Below are 20,944 nucleotides of genomic sequence, written 5' to 3' on the forward strand. Positions count from 1 at the left end.
GACGGATAACAACACTAAAAAGACACAAAACAATCTCAGAGAGATACAAATGTACACCAGAGACACAAAATATATATTTTTTAAAAACCACACACACACACGCAAAAACACACACATGCACACAAAACAGGATTAGAGGTATATAAAAACCTCAGAGTGACACAAAATGACACAAAACAATTTTAAAGTGACATTAAATAATTAAAACAACACACAAAATGACATCACAAATACAAGTAGGATAACAAAAAGACACTAAATAACCAAAGAGAGGCACAAACATACACTGGAAACAGAAAACAACATCAAAAAGCCACACAGCAACCTCAAGGAGACAAAAATGCACACCAGAGACACAAAAGAAAACACAAAACCTCAGGCACAAAAAGTAATCACAAAGAAACACACTGACTCAAAACAACCCCAGAGAGACACACACTGATGGCGGAGATGCAAAAACGCCTTCAAAAAAACTACAAAAGGACACCACCAAGACAGGAAACAACCTCCAAGAGACACACAACAACCTGAGAGATACAAAACATCCTCAGGAGACACAAAATGACACTGCACAGACACAAAACAATCTCAGAGTGACGGCCACAAACACCAGGAAGACACAAAACAACCTAGGAGCAAACCAGGACAACTCCAAAAGAGACAAAATGTCCAAAAAGCACACATATGACCTCCTCAAAAACACCTCTGCAGACACACAAAGAGAAATTGTCTCTATAGTCATTTGCCGGACAAAAGAAATGGCTTTAGTTTCTTGGCCACCCTGATGTAAGTACGGCCTGGGCATCAAACTCTTTATCGAGTGAGCCCTGACAGCATGACGAGGGAGACGTCTGACCCTGAGACTGTGTGGAGAAAAGATGAACAAAGAGTAACAGCCAAGGAAATCACAGAGTGGACAGAGGAGCAGCCAGAAACCAATATATTTCATGTTGCGACTACACCTCCTGATGTGATAGAAGCCAGTGTGCATTTATTTAAAGGCACACAGCCCTCTCTGCTGGTTATTCATGGAACTGCATAAAGCAGATGAAAAGGTCATCTTAGTACAGGATCTATCACTTTTACTCTGTATACAAATAAGAGCAATATTTCATAGAGGCAAACATCCTTGATGTTTTTATTGCTTTGATTTCTCACTAAAATGACAAAAATACTACAGAAAAACAAATTCAAATTGACTGTTAAATCACTGTGTATATTATGATGCAGACAGACAATCTAACACAATAATATACAACACTATTGTCCACATTTTACAGGAAAAGAAAAGGAAAACAAGACAAAGGAATTATTATATTACTGTCTTTACTTTACTGGCATTCAGTAGCTAATGTGCTGCCATTTATGGCCACCAGCATGCAAGTAGATCAAAAAGGGTTAAGACTAGGGTTGTGTAGCTGACCGTTTTATGATATGCTGACAGAGAACTACACGGACACACAATAAAAATACTGTTACAACATGGACAAGAATCGACATTCTTTTGTGCGTTAGGACAGCAGATGACTTTGTGCGTTAGTCTGTGTTCTGTATACATTTCATTCAACGTCTTCATGCGTCAACCAGCTGACTTCATCTTGAAGCCGTCTGTCAGCTACTGACTTTCTGTAGTTTCTGGACCACAGCAGACGCCACCTTCCTGTATGCTGCTGCCTGGACAGGGAAAATAAAATCAAGTTACACCTCGGTGCTGGAGTGCAGCTGAGCAGGTATATGAACAGGTTTCTACTGAAGCTGAAGAATAAATAACTAACACATACTATAATATTTTTGCTGTATTGTGTTGTCTGCTTTCAGTGAGTGGTTTACCGACAAAGTTTGAAGTTTTATTCATACTATATTGCTCATTTATAAAATAAGAATGAGAAAACAAAAGAGAGAAATGTAGGGTAGAATAAATATATTTTTTTGAAAAAAGAAGAGCAAAACAGAATAGAATAGATTCAAACAGAGACCTCAGGGCTGTTGGGAGAAGAGATGACCACTGGCTGTCCTCTGTCTGATGTCTCTCTGATGGTTATGTGAAGAGGGATGTCACCTGGAAACAACCACATATACATGAAATCACACGTTAAAGAGCAAAGAAATCAAAAATGGTTTCAATGTTTTCAGAAACAGAAAATAAAAAGCTTTACTTTGTTGTTTTCAAATGAAATAGTTCATAAAACCAATGTCAAATCATCCTTGTGTCGGCAATGAGACACATCCAAGTCACTCGGTTCATTCCAGATATGGGGGGTGTTGAGGGGAGGACGCAAAAAAGCTTTTTTTCTTTGCAAAATTAATGCAACTTTCCAGACAGGTCTGGGTTAGGACTCTATAGTAGTCTAACAGTTAAAACATAGCAACTAGAGGCATTTGCAAAAAGCAAGTGTTAGAGCTTCAAGGTCATACAGACATCTACCTCGATGCGGATAAAACTGTCTCATGTGACAGGCCAGGTCCATGAAAGTTGTGTGCTATGACTTAAATATAGGGTTTGTTCACCATAAATAAGATAGCGAAGAAAATGATTAAGTTAAATTGTACCATGTGTGTTAGGACTATCCACAGCTTTGCCCCAGGGAATGCAGAGAGTGCTGCATTCCTGTTGGTAATCTATATGAACTATAGCTTTTGGGTGCCAGTTTAGCGGACTGATTGAACCCATATTCCTTCCGACTGAAAAGTGATGGCCCGGGTTTGAGTCTGACAAAGGTAAAAAGCCCAAAAATAAATCTTAGCTTTTAACAGATAAAAGAAAAATCTGATTCCTGAGTCTTACTTTGTCAAAAGCCCACAAAAGAATTTAGGAATGACAACATGAATGAAAAAATTCTTATAAATTATATATGTTCCCTCAACTTTATGCGTGCCGTCTTTACTGCACCTAATGTCTTAGAGTATACGAGGGTTAAAGACAAAAGACAATAAAAACATCAAAAGAACGTGGCACCGGACTGCAAACCACTTTGAGTACCCTCGGACATCACTAAAAACAAATGAAATGAAAGTGATGGTCCAACCTAAAAATGTGACTCCCAAAGTGTCTGCAAGCTGTCGGGCCCCATCAGAGCCGAAGATGTGGGTCTCATGATTGCATTTGGGGCACTGGAAGACACTCATGTTCTGAACCAGACCCAGAACCTGCAGGAAAGAAAATATCACTTCCTATTGTATTCATCCACCCAACCTGAATCCAATAGTTTCTGCATCCACTGACACACACATCAACACATTACCGGCACGTTCACTTTCTTAAACATCTCAGCTCCTCTGCGAGCATCCAGCAGAGCGATGTCCTGCGGCGTGGACACAATAACCGCACCTGTACAAGACAAACATCACATGACCCGACTTAACTTTGAACTAAACATGTGTTATTTACTTCTGGAGGCTACAGCAATGAGGATACTTTTAAAAAGTGAAGTTATGTGTTTAGAAAACAACAATTATATTAGGTGATGCGTGACAAATAGGGCTGGGTATCGTCACTGATTTCTAGAATCGATTCAATTCCGATTCACAAGGTCCTGAATCGATTCGATCCACGATTCGATTCAATTCGATTTAAATCTGGGAAATTTTGACAGTCAGAAATATTATAATTCAGATCAGTACATTTACATATTTTTGTATCAATAAAAAGGAAGCTGACACACGCAAGACTTTATCAAAGATGTGAGCGTCACAGCAGATGCCTTTGTGTCAAAGTAGCTGAAGATAAAACACAGAAAAACATGAAGGTTATTTTCCTGGTCTGGGATTTTATAAAAATATTCTGCAGTACATCAAAAACGAAAGAAAACCATTAATCAACATATGAACGTTACCTCTGACGTTACAGCGGTTTAGAGACACGGTTAAGCGTTTTGCATTTTGCATAATTTTAAAAAGTTTAAATTGGTTCAGTATTGAACGGCAGAAATTAGGTTTTCTTTTCGGAAGAATGTAAAAGGGAAAAAAAACAGCGGCGACAGCGCTGTAAACAACGGTAGACTTGTGCGTAACAAGCAAGCGAATAATGCAGAAAACAGATTTTTAGACGGGAAACTGTTCTTGAAGTACAGAGAGAGAGAGAGAGAGAGAGAGAGAGAGAGAGAGAGAGAGAGAGAGAGAGAGAGAGAGAGAGCTGTGCATCGTGGTGGAAGCAAAACAGTAAAAGTCAGAGTTGTTGTTTATGTGAAGCGTAGTTTGGACCTTCTTTTGCTGCTGGTTCGGTCAATATTGTTTGGAGAGAGATCAAACTAACAGCTTTAGAATCAGCGCAAAAAGGGCGTGAACACAAAGCGCGGACCCGCCGACAGATCAGAATCAGCGAGCTGTCGGCTTTCAGTCCCGACCGTGAGAAAGGCGACATCTCACTGATTCTGATCCGCGTGTTGCGCTGTGTGTTTACGTCTTTGTGCAGAATCCGTGTTCCTGCTCTCACTTACTGTCTTAGCTGTTTGGTGGTTGTTGAAATTTTGTGAGATTTCACCTGAGATTCTGGCATTTCGGGCAAAATAAATTTATATTAAAAAATCGATTCAGGATTTTAATGAATCGATTTTACGTTATCCAAGCCAGAATCGATTTTAATCAATAAATCGATTATAAAAACCCACCCCTAGTGACAAACCCACCTGCTATGGGGATGTTCTGGGTGATCGACAGCTGGACGTCTCCAGTCCCAGGAGGCATGTCCACTACCAAATAGTCCAATGACCCCCAATCCACCTACAATCACAAAACATGTTCTCTATGTTTCATCAGCTTCCTTCAAATTTAATAAACTGACATTGCAATCTAAACAGGTCTCACCTGTCTGAGCAGTTTCTCTATAGCAGACATCACCATGAGCCCCCGCCACACTATCGGAGCCACATCATCAACCAGAAAACCCATAGACATGCTGGCAGAGAAGAAGGCGAATCAGTAGAACAGGTCACATAATAGACATGATTTAGGGCTATTTATGGATATAACAAAAAGGTCGTGATGTAATGTTGATGACAGTCTCACCAAGGAACCCCATAGTTGGTCAGGGGGATCATCCGATTATCTGAAAGATATGTAAAAAAAGAAAAAAAACACTTTTCTGTTATAAAATGTTTACTGAAATTTTAGAAACCTTCAGCTAACTTAAACTAGCCATACTGTCACTGAGCTCTGGGTTTCCTTTCAGGTTCATAAGTTTGGGAATCGATGGACCGAACACATCGGCATCCAACAGACCCACAGACTTTGACTGGAAGAGAGAGAAAAAGTCATACAGTATAGCTCTGAGGAGGACAGACTAAAGGCTCACTGTCATATGAACAGTTTTAGAACCCAAAACACTTTAAAGTTGTCTTCCAGTGAAAGGCCACTCTAACCCATTTGAAGTTATCTGCTCAGGATTCTTAGTATGGGAATTACACATGGATCTGTGTTGCTTTTTGTTGGCTGAAATTACATACATATATAGTATATAACATATATAATGATAAAGCAGATTCCTTACCATGTCATTGGCCATTAATCCTAGAGCCAAATTCACTGGGATGAGAGAAAAACAGACCAAATCAAATCAAATACTTCTCATTGAAAATGTTCAAACATTAGGCCACCTGAAACATGATTTTCTTTTAATATTTTTCTATTTAAAGATCTTTTATGATCAGTGCCAAAGTAAGAAGTATAAGATCTTACGTTCAAAATGGTTTCTTGTTAAGTAACGTTTAGTGGAAAACACTGCAATAGCAGATGAAATATACTTCACCAATTACTTTTCCATTTCAGAACTTTATTTCTTCCCTTTTTTTGGCATTGTTCTATAAACTCCAAACAAGAGGCCATACTTGAAAAGGAATTCATTCAAAAGCACAAATTTTACCCTCTTAAATAAAATAGCTCTGGAAGAAAATAGATGGTGAAAGCATTTTCCATTGTTTAGTATGAGGTTTACTGAGCACCTGCAGTAGTGGACTTCCCAACACCACCTTTTCCTGAAGCCACGACAATGACTTGCTTGACCCCTGGGATGGGCTTCTGTTTGGGGAGACCTCGGGCCATCTGCTGCCTCTGCCTCTCCTGCAATGCCTTACTGTCCACTGAGCTCTGTAAAACAACAAACCAGTAAATAATGTAAACAACGCAAAAGTTTAGTTTGTGTTTGAGAGATTACAATGACTAAAAGACCAAAAGACACATTAACGCTGAAATTACAGATAGTCCCAGATGACACTGTGGTCTATGATAAACAGGCAAGCCCTGTTAAATTGACAAATTTTGAAATGGACTTTGATCTGAACATAAAATGTAAACAAACCTTGTCTTGATGCATGCTCAATCACGCAGGTAAGTAAATCCTGGACATAGCATTTTTCAGTGGGAGAAACGTTTCATCACTCATCCAAGGGACTTCTTCAGTCTCAGCTGACTGCAGGTTTCCCCAACCTTATAAACAGTACATTTGCATAGGGTAGGGTGACCAACCGTCCTCTTTTCCCCGGACATGCCCTCTTTTCACGTTCTGTCCGGGGTGTCCGGGGGGATTTTCGAGATTGATAAAAATGTCTGGGTTTTCCTATATTCCACAGACAGTACAGACAGCGCGCAGCAACGCACCTAATGATGTTTAAAAGACCCCAAAGTCCATCTTTTGAATGAACTGCAAAAGAAATTTCCCTCGTACCGACCATAGCTGGACTGACCATCGGCCCACCGGGGTTTTTTTTTGTAACGGTATAAACAATAGAAAGGTGGTGGATTGGCCAGATGCTGGCCGATGTGTAAAAATAACTCCGTTTCAGTAGAGTTGCCAACCGTCCCATAAAAAACGGAATCGTCCCGTATTCAGAAAAAATATTACGCGTTTCGTATTGAGGTGAAAAGGAACACAGTTTGTCCCGGACTTCAGCTAGAATGGAAAAAGACACAAAGCTGGAGTTATTCTGCGTCTTTACGCTGTCAGCTGCCTCTTCTTCTCTCATTCTCTCCCCCTCCCTCCTGTTGCTACTTCAATCATGAAACTGATCGATGATCAGCTGATCTGTTTTTCTGAGGCAAGTCCCGTCTCTCTTGCTTGTTTATCGCTCACTTTGCGCCAGAAAGAGGAAACCAACAGATGTTGTGCTAAACAACAGCAGCACATTTAAAGTTGATCAGCTGTTGTTAGAATTTATTTAATATTAATTTCTAGTATCAGCTGATGTTTGCTGGAGCCACAGCTGTAAAAGCTGCTGGTCATGATGTCGGTTTAGATATGTGGTGAGAGGGAAACATGAAGATGAAACCAGGAGATGTCCTTACTGAATCATCAGAGCTGAACAGGTGATGGAGAAACAAGGTTACAGTTGAAGGGACGTTATGAACGGTTTCTGAGAGACAAATAACACCAGGATCCTTTTCTAAGTAGCTGACAGCTGGTAACTGTGCAGGGGCGGGTCTAGCAAAGTTTTGCCAGGGGGCCAGGTAGGGCATTAACAGGGAAAGGGGGGCACAAAGAAATACTTTTCTTTCTTATTCTCATTTAAAATGTCTAGCTTTTAATAAATAATTATCTGAATCTTACAACCAAAGTTTTTATCTGATGTAAAATGTATAGAAATCATACATATACCAACAAGACAGTGTACATCACTGTCACAACAGCGTTTGTTTTTATTCAAAGGCTTTATGGTTTTTCCTATAATACCTGGTGGGCCGGTCTCTAGTCAAAATGCCCGGGCCGATTTTATGTTTCTTTAAGCAAGTTCTTCATGACTGAGTCAAGTGTCCTCTTTTTTGGAAATCAAAATATGGTCACCCTAGCATAAGGTTGGGGGAACCTGTAGTCAGCTGAGACTGAAGAAGTCACTTGAATAAGTGACAAAACGTTTCTCTCACTGAAAACGCTACGTCCAGATGAACAGATTTAACCTTTTGGGATAAACAAACCTTATACCATCCTCTTCATGAGGATTAAATAGAGACTGGACAGAGTGGGATTACTTTTCTTGCTACTTTTCTTAGAAACAAGTTCACGATATGTTATTGGTTCTTAATAGTATTACAGTAACAGTATATATTCCTGTCCAACACATATACAGTTGTTATATATACATAAATATATCTGTGGTTTTATATTCAACAGTGAACTATTTATGAAATCAATAACCACTTCCGGTTTAAAGTTTCAAAATTATCTTTTCGTGTTCTAGATGTGGGTGTTACAGCTCAAGTTTAGAACACTACATAAAGGAGAACAGCAACATCTGATCAAGTAAAACCATTTTAAGTCTTGTGTGCGTTAAAATAAAGGTGTGTTCCGGATTGTTTAATTCCCTCAGTATATTTTACGATTGTGGCTTTTATTCTGAACATGTTATTTCCGGTCGTGTTGTTGAGTTTCCGTTTAGCTTATCACCAACAGAGAGCTAAATTAACTGAAGTCGTACGAAGAGAAACGCAGAGAAACATTACCTGGCAGCGTTTAAACTGTACACAGCACGTAGCTCCATGTTTTATTTCGCTCCCCGTTCGTAAAACCGAAGATTTATAAACGGATATTGTCAGTAAATGTGACAGTCTGCTGTATGTGAACAGGGCCATCTTTAGCTGTTTAGATGCCCCTCAAGTTGAGGCATGTTTGCGTCATAGTTGCGCAAAATGCGCATGCTCGTGGCGGGTGGGAGTTTTGTTAATCCACCGTTAGTCCGTGAGAAGTAAAATAAGCGCTTTTTAAAATTTAATATGAAATATTTAATAATGTACATTAAAAAGAAAGAAACTCGTGTATCAGCAGGACAGGTTTTAAAAATTATATTTTATTCTTCATTTTTTTCACCTATTTTGATCCTGAAACCCCGAACTATTTCTCTGAGTGGTGAAAGGTGCTGAAAAGTCAATTTAAGCAAGACACGAAAAATAAATAGACGGGGGGGGGGAAGCAAGTAGGTAAGGACGGTATGCGAAAATAGCGCGCAGTCGTGAACATTTCTGAACAGTTTCAGTTAACGTTGACACGGAAGTGGATTAAATGGGTCATGTGTTTTCTTCTCATTCATTAACTTTATAACAATAAAAACATATAAGGCACCATTGCATCTAAATATATACGGTTGAGCATTGCAACAGGCGAAAAAGAGAGATAAAAAAACAAAACGAGAAATAACAAAAGAAAGAAAGAAAGAAAAACAGGGGCAATGTAGAATCTGAGAACCTATGCATAGTGTGAACATAAAGGGAAATCATGATCCACATCTCAGATAGGGAGGAGGCGTCCTTTTAACATGAATTATTGAACTTATTGAAAAGTGTTAAAAGTTTATGGGCTTTGTTTCATTTACAAGTTTCAGCGACTTACTCAAGAGTTTAAGGTCATTCAGCCATCTGTGTATTCATGGTTTAGCTTTGAAATGTCTGCATTTAAGAATAAAAAACTTTCCCACTAACAAGACATTTCTTATCACCAATATGCTGAATCTTAGCATTGAATGTCCAGTATATGCTAATAAGTACAATTTAAGCATTCATTGCACCTGTGCAGCAAATGTATGGTAAAGATACAGCTAATGAAACTTAATTATTAATAAAATATACATCATGAAAAACAAAAGCTGAAATTGATTCAGTTTAGTAATGTTTAGTGTACTTATAAAGGCCCCAAATGCTGTGATATATACGTTAAATGATGTGGAAATAATGAATAATATATGAATAATAATGAAATCACTGCTGATTGTCTGGTTGTTTATATTTTCAAATGTTTTTGTGTGTCTGTAGGTCTGTTTGATGACAATTTGGACTCCTCTGAGAGATGAGGACACACCCACATCTGTTCCATAGATGTGGGGTGTTACGGTTCTGAGTCAGCTTTGTGGCATCAGACACAGACCCCTGAAAACCAGCACCTGGACTTCATGCAGGAGAGACTGCCTCAGTAATGATGGACTCTGCTCCTCTACTATTACGTCCCCACGAAGGAGGTCTAGGGGTGTGTGTGGGGAGCGGTAACAAATGGGTCCGGAACAGAATGAAGAGGAAAACAGACAGGTGTTTAGCATGCAATATGGCTTTTATTGTAGATGATCTTAACATAAAGAGACGGCAACACCATTTTATCAATAAAACCAAAAGAAAGAAGAGGTCACAACAACAAAGGAAACAACCAATCAAACAACCAAAGAGGGAGACACTTCCAAGGGCCCACAGGCCCACCCTGTCACTAGTAGCAGCAAGCTCTACTGCTGCTGTTGTTTAGGCCCACAAGCCCACACTACTCACTTAAGCAGCTACTCTCCCCACTGCTTCCACAACTCCACAGCCAGGACACGCACACACGCACGCACGGGGACCTTTCCAACACCTAGAACTGTTAGGTTAAGGCTGTGTGCAGGCAGGAGTGGTGGTAAGGAGGACCCAAGGTGCAGACTCACGGAGGCAAAAGGGTGAACTCAAAACAGCTTTAATGCTGAACTCAAAATAACAAACTTCCAAAGTGCAAAAAATAAACTCAGGCAAGCAGACAAAACACACAGCAAAATAAACGGTAGATCGCAACAATGACAAACTGAAACACAGGGCTTAAATACATAGAGGGAGCAATCAGGGAATGGGCAACAGGAGGGAAACACAGCTGGGGCAAATCAGGACTAACGAGACAAGGAAGCAAAACCAGATATATTAACATAAGACATGGACCTTCAAAATAAAACAGGAAACATAACAGACACAGACTCACAGGCAGGCACTACAACAGAGGGAACAGAGACATGGGACCAGGGCAGACACAGACACTGACTGGACACGGGGATATAGCAACTAAGGATACACAGAAACGCGAACTAGACAAGGGGATACAGCTGACAGGGGAGACAGAGCAACTAGAGAAGACAGAGACATAAACCATAAGACAGAACTCAAAGAAACCAAAGACTAGAAATGATAAATAATATAATAAACTCAAAAGCCCTGGGTCAACGACCCAGGCCTCCTAACAAGAACAACAGTGTAGAGTCACAGAAACAAACCAACACGCCATCACACAGTTCTTCCCCAGCCTAAATAACCTCAGAGGTGATTGCTGACTGGGTCCACCTCATACCTCATAATCTCTATCTCCTTTAACGCACGGTTAAAATCACTCTGAAAGAGTCTAAACTTACTAAGGAAGTCTGTATGAGTTATATTTAAGAAGAATAAAGTTATTCAGATAAATTTTTTATTCTTTTGTATTTATTCTTTTGTATTATGTACCACAGTCATAATGAATACATTATTTCAGTCTTTGCAGCATCTAACAGAAGAAAACCACTGTAAACTATATATACAACGTAGCTTGCCATCACCAGTGTGTGAATGTGTGTGTGAATGGGTGGATGTCTGGATATGTAAAGCGCTTTGGGGTCCTTAGGGACTAGTAAAGCGCTATATAAATACAGGCCATTTACCATTTACCATTTACATGTATATATGTATATATGTATATATAAATGTATATATATACATATATATATATATACATATATATATATATATATATATATATATATATATGTATATGTATATATATATAGTTTACAGTGGTTTTCTTCTGTGAGATGCTGCAAAGACTGAAATTAAGCCAAGAGAAACAAGAACTTAAAAAAAAGATGTAGACATAAAAACATTTGTTGATAAATGAATTACAGGCAAGGATATGCCCAAAGGTTTAGTTCCTCTGGATGTTTCCAAGGAAAATTGTTTTGTCACTCATCCAAGTGACTTCTCCTGTGTCACAGATGAGTGATGAAACGTTTCTCCCACTGAAAACCATTGTGTCCAGTTGAATTCAATCAGTTTTTTCAGGTGAGTTGTTAGATGCTGTGCTCATGAGGACAGTGGGTTTCAACTTGCAGCACAACACAAAGCTGCCGTATTTGATGAAAGATCAAAACACTTAATTGAGCAGAATTAAGTCAAAATGTAACACCTCATATGATGACACATCACACATGACCCAGCATTGTTCTAAGAATGCAAACTTTCTTATTAGAAGTTGCCACAGTTGCCAGAAAGGGACACGTTTCTGAATGATCTTAATCAGTGGTCACTGCTCTCTCTCTTGCTGCACGGATTATGTAACGTCTATGATAAGCGCCAAGGTTTGTGTCCTAGTCAGAATTAAGCCATCCTTTGCTTCCAGGTTAGGAAAAGTGGAACAGGAGATATTCAAATACAGCTGCTGGTGAGTTCTACAAAAACAAAATACAGTTTATAAAAACACTTGCAGGTGAATCACCACTGATTTATCAGTGACATCCATTTACTCAAAAATTACTGATAAGTGGATAACTGGAATTTATAGTTTACAATTTCAACGTTGTACCGGATAAAATGGAACTAAATATGCCAGATGTGCTGTGATGCTTGTGTGATTTTTAGTAGGACCCTACAAAACTTTACACTACTCGTGCTACTTTACCAAAACGCTTGATGGCTAAGTGTGCAGTTCCTGCTGTAAATTGATTCACTCTTAAGATTCAGAAATCTAAGCGATAAGAGGCCGGAAATGTGTGCACTCGCTTATTAACGTAAATCAATAGTTTCTAAACGCATGCTCAGTCAAAATTTGATTCTGTTCATCTGGACGTACCTTTTTAAGTGGGAAAAACGTTCATCCACAAAAAGTACGACCAGATGACCAGAATCATCTTTTTGAGGTTAAACCAATAGTGTCACTGCCCTCTGCTAAGACTGGAGATAATATAAGAAGTAAAGGAAGTGACAGCTATTGTTTTAATCACCCCATTATGTCCATTTTGTAGCACATAAAAATGTTTAGTTAATATTTGTAGACAGACATGTTTTTCCTGTAACTGTATTTTTACTCCAATCTTTCTTGAAAATGTAATTTTTGTAATGCTGAGCAGATCATTTCTAGTATGTGGGAAATTTTTGTGACCCCATTGAGCTAATGAGAGTAAATTATAACAATATCTTGATTAAAGTATAATATAAGCGCAGTGCTGGTGTGCAGTGGTGTTATATGCCTTGTAGGGATGCTGCTGACATATTATAAACTGTTATGTTTATATCAAGCTTTTATCCTAATAATAAGCAGAGTCTTTCTTAAAAATTCAGATCCTTAGAGATTATTTGAAAAGTAGATCAACAGCTATCACTAAATGTAAACCTGCACTGGAAAAATATCCCTTATTTCACCTGTGATCACACACTTGGGTTTTCTGGTGCAGAGGAATGGCCAACAAAAGGAAAGACTTCACTGAGGGAAAAAAGGATGAAGATACAAGATGCTGATGGAGCAGTGCAGCTGGTCTCAGGAGATGAAGAAAAAGCCTGATCACCTTCTCTACAAAAACAAGGTGAGTTTAATGTTGAGATTGATTTATTTTGTGAAGGTTTGTGTGTTACTTTAATTATAAACTGCTTATATTTGCAACTAAAAGCTGTTATGTGTATGCAACTCTACATGTATTTTAGGAAAATTAATAATAATAATCCACAGCAGATCTAACCAAAAACCAAAACTCTGTTCCTTCTTGCTGGCTTTCAATGGTAGCGTGTACAGATTCAGTTTATTTTCAAGTCATTTCCCACCTCACTTTTCTCAATACTAAACTTTGTATTTTTATTCCTTTTATTTGAGCTTAAATGTAAACAACAGCACCAAAAAACAAACTTCTTAAAATGTCTTTTTTTCATTTCTTTTTTCCTCAAAATAGATTGTGACCGGGCTCATTGGCTGAGATGGTGGAGCAAAACAGCGACACATTAAGTGTGACTGCTCAAGTTCCTGTATGAACCGAACAACTCTGAAAATCCAAGGAAAAGCTGAGTGTATTTTCTTTAAAGCTCAGATGGAATTTGATGGACTACCATTCAGGACTTTATCACACAGGTATATAAAGAGTGGTACCACTAGAAAGCATGCACACAATGTCTCACTTCATGGTTGCTCTTCACCAACCTCTTGTGTCACTTTGTAGTCACTTGTCTTATTATTGTCTTATTTGTTGCTTTTTAGGGTCTGTGAGCACAAGCAGAGGTTTTTGCTTGGGAAGTAACCGTGACCTCTTTTTGAAAGGCTTCTCTAACATTTAATGGTTGTGAAATATGTCAAACTTTTCTCCTCTACTTTAACAGCTGAGAGCATTTTGAACACAGTGGACAAAAGGTGCGCATTGAGGATTTTGAACTATGGCATTTAAGTGTTGTCACTGCCGAGGATTCGTGGACACAGATCCTTATTCACTTAGCTGCTGTTTACAGTTTAAAAGTCTTCATCAGAACAAACACTTATAGTTGTACTTTTCTCCTCAATGTCTTTGAAAAGTAAGAGCTGATAAACCAAATCCACTAAATGCACGTTCATCTTTAAGTTTGGTATAGTAATCTGTCTTAATCTATTTTGGGTTTGATTTATTTTATGGGGAAAAGTCCTGTCAGCCATGTACTGAGCAGGCTGTGGTCATCCATCCATCCTGTTCTAATAAACGCAAATTTCAGGAGCATCTTTAGATCTAAAGCTACAACCATCTGTATGCGTACAGCAACCGTGTGTGAAAAGTGGTCAATAAAGAGATGCTGAAAAGCATGTCCATGCAAACATCGTCGGGTCTGCTGTGATATGTTTACAATGAGACTTCTGGTCCCGAACCTCTGCTCACAGCGTCTGCAAATCGGGGCTTTCATCTTTACGCAGGACTGTAAGCTGTCATCTGTGAGGCGTGAGCGGTGTTTGTTTTTAACATAGTTCACGGTTGAGAACAGCTGCCGACATAATGTGGATCCGAAGATCCATAATTGGCCTATCTGGGGTTGAAAGTCTCGATAAATGTACGGCGTTTCGGCGGGTAGGTACACCGGCTTCCCCGAGTGTGACGCTTATTTTGAGCGATGAAAAAAATAATAAAATATAATTTTATTTTTATATTTCAAAATCACAACAATCTTCCAATATAAAACCACAAGTTAAGAACTAAACACAAATAAAATGCACTTCAGCTAAATACTTCTAATTTATTTTCCCAAACCACGCGGAGCCGCAGTACAAGGACTAAAGAGCCGCATGCGGCTCCGGAGCCGCGGGTTGCCGACCCCTGGTATAGTATATCATGGGCCGGTGTCCTGCAGGTTTTTGATATTATCAAATGATTAGTTCATTACCAGGCTTCTGGAGAACTTTAAGACATGTTGAGGACGTAATTTAGCCATTTAAATCAGCTGTGTTGTATCAAGGACACATCTAAAACTTGCAGGACACCAGCCCTCACGGTCTGAAGTTCGACTCTCGTGTGTTAAGTGAAAAATCCGTTAATGTCTGTCTTTTTTACAGTGTAAAGCAACATCTGACAGCTGTTTCCTTCAATAACTGATGGACTTTTTGCATATTGTAACATAAATATTCATGCTTGTTTTCTCAAAACAGAAAACAATTATGAACCTTTCTGAGCATGGTTTTGTGTCTCTGCTTATAATTTGGTTACTAAGACAATAATGACCCTGACATGTACTGTGGCCTCAGTCGGTGCCCAACATAAACTGTCTGCCCCGGGGTCCCTGAGAAGGCTGATCCAGCCATGATGATGACTGCTGATAAAGAGATGCTGGAAACAGGCAGAGTTGAAATGGAATGTTTTGGTTACCTGGTGACACAATGAAGTTAAACACTAACATTTTACATAACCTGTGACATTCTGACAGAGTCTTCACTGTGTGAACACGTACTTTTCAGAGCCTTGGTGAGTACTTATAGCATATATTTAAGGTCATCTAATGCAGTGGAACATCTAAATAATACACTTGAATCTTTAAGCCACACAATTACTTTTTCAAAATCGAGATTTTTCCTGTTTTTACTGTGTCCCTCAACACGTGAACAAAGTGTGCAAAGTAATGTTTGAATTATTGAGCTGCTGTGTGATTTAAAAGTGACCTAAGTAATCCACATCATGTAAAAAAAACAAGTATCCAATTAAAATTTAAACAAAAAACTGCAATGATATTATCAGAAAAATGTACTTTAAAATATATCTGCAGTATTTAAATAAACCTGTAGGCAGTAACGTCTTTCATACAGCACATTCTTGTTACATTTTAATCAAACTTTGGGGTGATTTCATCTCAATGCATCATATTGTGTTAAAACTTGTAAAACTTGAATCTGCATTTGAATTCTTAATTCCCAATCAAAAACCTTGGATCTGCAGAGCAACTTGTAACTACAGCTTAAAAAGCCCATATTTCCCTCTGCAGTGCAGGTCAGCTAAATCAGGTTTTAAATCACAAAAGTCATTATTATATATATATATATATATATATATACATAAAGAGAGAGAGAGAGAGAGAGAGAGAGAGAGAGAGAGAGAGAGAGAGAGAGAGATAGATAGATAGATAGAGATATAGTGCATTATCTTTTTAAAATGTTTGTGTTACAAAGTAAAAACAATTGCTGTTATATAAATGCAGTGAAGTCATGAGAGTTAACAGGGTATTAATTAGTTTGTTAGTTTTTTGTATTTCTCTGTTTGGTTTGAATTAGTACAAATATAACACTTTTAATCATCAGTAAATATCATATTTTAATATGACATTCACTCTAACTGATTTTAACTGTTAACTCACACCTTGTTCCCACATAATACTTGTCCTTAGTTTAGTTCTGTATTATATGAGATGTAAGAGCGCAGTCTAAAGAGAGCAAATCCTTTTTAATTGTGTGTGCCACAGGATCTTAGACAGACGCAGTTTTCCATTCTTCTGAGCGACCCCCTCAACCCGTCTGTCTCTAAAATGGACATCAGGGACGAAAACAATTATATTTTGGAAACAGTGCAGTCGGAAGAAACGCCTTCCACTCCTGAAGTTGACATTCTGGGGCAAACATCCAACCCTCTGCATCTCCCTCCTTTCCCCACTGGGACACCTGCTCCCCCTCAGCCAGCATCAGATCCTCAGACTGGAGGATTTTTTAGCAACATCCTCCCAGAACCAGCTCCTCCTGTGTATCAGCAACTGGTTCCACTCATGGTCTCAGCACCAGCTCACCTCTACAGTCAGCCAGGGACAGATAGGCAGGGACAGCTGAGACACCCAGAGGTAGTGACCGGTCTCATTAGAGTTTTATTGATAAAGATGCTTAAAACTGTTGCATTCTTCAGTCCACATGAAAGAAAAAGTTTTATTTGACTCTAAAATGCTGAACAGTAAACTTAGTCACTGCCAGTGAAACATAATTCCAAAGAATAACGCAGGAGATCAAAGTCCAGCTATGTATGAATGTAGTTTTATGCACATCTTCTCCTCCCACTAAACACTTCTTCCACCGAGTGGATAGATCATAGTATTGAAGCTTGTCTCATCATCTGTTGTGTGTTTTGTGTGTTTCAAGTGTAATGCGCTCAGGATTCCAGAGACCATGACCCAGTACGAGCGTCCTTTTGGAGAACTGTACGTAAAACACACAAACACACCAGTGAACACAGCTGCTGAACATCTGTATCTTCATAAACTTTGTTATCTTTTATCCGTCTCTGCATCTGTGTAGGCACGATGTCCCATTCTGGGATTTTGTCCCTCCTGCTCCCCCATCCAACCCTCCACTTCGCCCTCCTTTCCCCACTGGAGATCCCGCACCCCCTCAGTCAGCATTAGATCCTCAGATTGGAGGATTTCTTAGCCACACCCTCCTGGAAACAGCTCCTCCTGTGTCTCAGCAGCTGGTTCCTCTCATGGTCACTAACACCGCCACAGTGCCAGCTCACCTCTACAGTCAGCCAGGGACAGATAGGCAGGGACTGCTGAGACACCCAGAGGTAGTGACAGGACTCATTAGAGTTTTATTGATAAAGATGTTTAAAAGTGTCGGACTCATCACTCTGCTATCAGCTTCCTTGTATTTCACCTTTGTATAAATATGGTGTGAAGCTTTGCTGAACAGTAAACTTTGTCACTGCCAGTGAAACATAATTCCAAAGAATAGCACAAGAAAGGAAAGTCCAGCTATGTATGAATGTAATTTTATGCACATCTTCTCCTCCCACTAATCACTTCTTCCACCGAGTGGATAGATCATAGTCTTGAAGCTTGTCTCATCATCTGTTGTGTGTTTTGTGTGTTTCAAGGTTAATGTGCCCGGGATTCCACAGACCATGACCCAGTATGTGCGTCCTGCTGGAGAACTGTACATAAAACACACAAACACACCAGTGAACACAGCTGCTGAACATCTGTATCTTCATAAACTTTGTTATCTTTTATCCGTCTCTGCATCTGTGTAGGCACGATGTCCCATTCTGGGAATTTGTCCCTCCTGCTCCCCTATCCAACCCTCCACTTCGCCCTCCTTTCCCCACTGGAGATCCCGCACCCCCTCAGTCACCATTAGATCCTCAGATTGGAGGATTTCTTAGCCACACCCTCCTGGAAACAGCTCCTCCTGTGTCTCAGCAGCTGGTTCCACTCATGGTCACTAACACCGCCACAGTGCCAGCTCACCTCTACAGTCAGCCAGGGACAGATAGGCAGGGACTGCTGAGACACCCAGAGGTAGTGACAGGACTCATTAGAGTTTTATTGATAAAGATGTTTAAAAGTGTCGGACTCATCACTCTGCTATCAGCTTCCTTGTATTTCACCTTTGTATAAATGTGGTGTGAAGCTTTGCTGAACAGTAAACTTTGTCACTGCCAGTGAAACATAATTCCAAAGAATAGCACAGGAAAGGAAAGTCAAGCTATGTATGAATGTAATTTTATGCACATCTTCTCCTCCCACTAAACACTTCTTCCACCGAGTGGATAGATCATAGTATTGAAGCTTGTCTCATCATCTGTCATGTGTTTTGTGTGTTTCAAGGGTAATGTGCCCGGGATTCCACAGACCATGACCCAGTATGTGCGTCCTGCTGGAGAACTGTACGTAAAACACACAAACACACCAGTGAACACACCTGCTGAACATCTGTATCTTCATAAACTTTGTTATCTTTTATCCGTCTCTGCATCTGTGTAGGCACGGCGTCCCATTCTGGGATTTTGTCCCTCCTGCTCCCCCATCCAACACCTCCACTACAAAGTAAGTTTCTGTGGTGCTTTGTGTCAGTGATCTGCAGGTATCTGTCTGTCTTTCATCTGCAGATGTTTGTGACTCTGTGTTTTATTCCTGCAGAAAAAGGAAATGTGAAGCCAAACAGGATGAGGACCGGCTGTACATAAAGAAACCACCAAACGCCTTCATGATTTACCTGAAGGAGCAGAGGCCAAAGGTGATGGCGGAACTGAACCTAACTGGCAGTGCAGCCATAAATGCAGTTGTGGGAAAGAGGGTAAGTGTGTAACTCTGAATATATTTATGCATCTGTTAATGCTTTATGCTCATGTTTGTGCATGTGTACCAGCTGGCCTGTAGTTATGTGTAGTAACAGTGTAGCTGAGTATTTATCTATGCTGACAGTGTGTTCTCATGATTGTCTGTCTGCAGTGGAGGTCTCTCTCAAAAGCCCAACAAGCAAAATATTTTGATCAGGCTGAAACCGAGAGATGCCGTCACGCCACAGAGCATCCAGACTGGTCCACCAAAGAAAACTATGTATGTCCAAAGTGCCAACATGCAGTTCATACATGTGCCCATCACTGCACTGAATTATGAAACAGCCAGTGCACAGAGTTTGGATCAACTGATGAAAATTCTCATATTTTTGTTTTTAGGGCAAAAAGAGGACGAGAACGCGAAATCACACCTCGAGCACAGGTGAGAGGAGATTTCTGGGAATGACAACTTTTTTTAAATGTGAAATGTGATGAAAAGAAGACAGAAATCTGTTAACAAAAGAAGACTTACTGTGTTTTTGTTTTGTGCAGCATCTGAACCTAAACAGGAAGCCCAACAGGCCAAGAGGCTTTGTGTGATGCCAGCTCAGACACAGCCATCTTCTTCCTACTCAGTTGCGAAGGAGCCTCTCGAGCAGCCACAGAGACAGCCAACTGTTACCAACCTGCGTTATCAGCAGTCAGCGTGTGTGCAGCTGCAGAACACACAGACAACAGTTGATGCACCTGTGTGTCAAGTAAATCCGGTCCTCCCAGCTTCTCGTATAGATTTCTCCCCATCTGCATCACTGGCCTCCTCTGCTGCACCCGTTCAGCTCCAGAAAGACGCCACTTTTGTCAGTGACACTGATGAAGCACTGCTGTCAGTGGTGGAACAGCTTGACCCCCTCCTCACTTCTGAGCAGTCTCAGCAGCCCTCCTCTCCACTCACTGGTCATCACCTAAATCAGACCAACCCTGCTTCTCCTGTATATACTTCTCTATCCACATCATTTGCCTCTTCTGCCACATTCTTTCAAGACCAGAAAGAGCCTATTGGTTTCGCTGACATTCAGGAAGACATGTGGACACTTCTTAACCACCTCCCTGCCACTCTACAGCCTGATACACTCTCCTGTCCTAACATTCCTACTCTGATTAGCCCTGCTTCTCTGGAGAATTCTTCTCCATCCAAATTGCTGGCCTCCTCTGTTGCGCCCACTGAATGCCAGTCAACGCCTCCCTTCTTCAGCCAAACTGTAAAAAATATGATGTGGCTACTTGACGACCTCGAACCTGGGCCCTTTGCACAGCCTCTACAGCCCTCCTCTCCTCAAGCAGACTGGTCCTCACCATAATCAGATCAGTCCTGCACCCCCCAAACCACGGCTACCTTCTTACACTGTAATGAATAAAGTCTTAGCTCACTGCTTAATTAGCCCTAGGTTCCACCGTTTTCTGCAGAGCCTCACAGCTCTCATACAGAAAACCCCTTCCTCTACTATTTCAGTCTTTCCTCTGTTTCAGAACTGCTTGCCAGAGATCCCACTCCGCTCTACTCTCCACAGATGTGTGTGTGTGTGTGTGTGTGTGTGTGTGTGTGTGTGTGTGTGTGTGTGTGTGTGTGTGTGTGTGTTTGTGCGTATGTGTGCACGTGTGTACAGATAATCCTTGTTTTGGTGTGTAAA

At 40.1% G+C, this 20,944-nt stretch overlaps 2 protein-coding genes across 7 annotated transcripts; one reads left to right on the plus strand and one right to left on the minus strand.

The window, feature by feature from the left end:
• Positions 1-1,109: 1,109 nt before the first annotated feature.
• nubpl (nucleotide binding protein-like) lies at positions 1,110-8,615 on the minus strand. Of its 5 annotated transcripts, none has more exons than XM_025901181.1 (11): positions 8,428-8,615; positions 5,964-6,081; positions 5,486-5,520; positions 5,140-5,230; positions 5,005-5,044; positions 4,804-4,894; positions 4,626-4,719; positions 3,243-3,328; positions 3,027-3,147; positions 1,977-2,059; positions 1,110-1,674 (listed from the first exon to the last, which is right to left on the minus strand). In XM_025901181.1, exons 1-11 carry the CDS (start codon positions 8,554-8,556, stop codon positions 1,612-1,614), a joined length of 951 nt encoding a protein of 316 aa, XP_025756966.1. In that variant the 5' UTR covers positions 8,557-8,615; the 3' UTR covers positions 1,110-1,611. The 5 variants fall into 5 exon arrangements, with proteins under 5 accessions (XP_025756966.1, XP_025756965.1, XP_003451226.1 ...); XM_025901180.1 differs by having other exon boundaries at positions 5,005-5,053; positions 8,428-8,614; XM_003451178.4 differs by having other exon boundaries at positions 5,937-6,081; positions 8,428-8,614.
• A 1,118-nt stretch (positions 8,616-9,733) lies between these two features.
• On the plus strand, positions 9,734-20,944 carry LOC100692408 (putative transcription factor SOX-14). 2 transcript variants are annotated; one of them, XM_019348497.2, is made up of 13 exons: positions 9,734-9,999; positions 13,182-13,310; positions 16,678-17,046; positions 17,339-17,397; positions 17,495-17,762; positions 18,072-18,106; positions 18,228-18,495; positions 18,805-18,863; positions 18,961-19,023; positions 19,117-19,273; positions 19,429-19,536; positions 19,656-19,698; positions 19,809-20,944. In XM_019348497.2, the coding sequence occupies exons 2-13, from the start codon at positions 13,239-13,241 to the stop codon at positions 20,612-20,614; spliced, it is 2,307 nt and encodes a 768-aa protein (XP_019204042.1). In that variant the 5' UTR covers positions 9,734-9,999; positions 13,182-13,238; the 3' UTR covers positions 20,615-20,944. The 2 variants fall into 2 exon arrangements, with proteins under 2 accessions (XP_019204042.1, XP_019204043.1); XM_019348498.2 differs by lacking the exons at positions 9,734-9,999; positions 13,182-13,310 and adding an exon at positions 15,414-15,689 and having other exon boundaries at positions 18,072-18,130.

The sequence above is a fragment of the Oreochromis niloticus genome, linkage group LG19 (assembly GCF_001858045.2).
Source record: "Oreochromis niloticus isolate F11D_XX linkage group LG19, O_niloticus_UMD_NMBU, whole genome shotgun sequence".
Taxonomy (NCBI): domain Eukaryota; kingdom Metazoa; phylum Chordata; class Actinopteri; order Cichliformes; family Cichlidae; genus Oreochromis; species Oreochromis niloticus.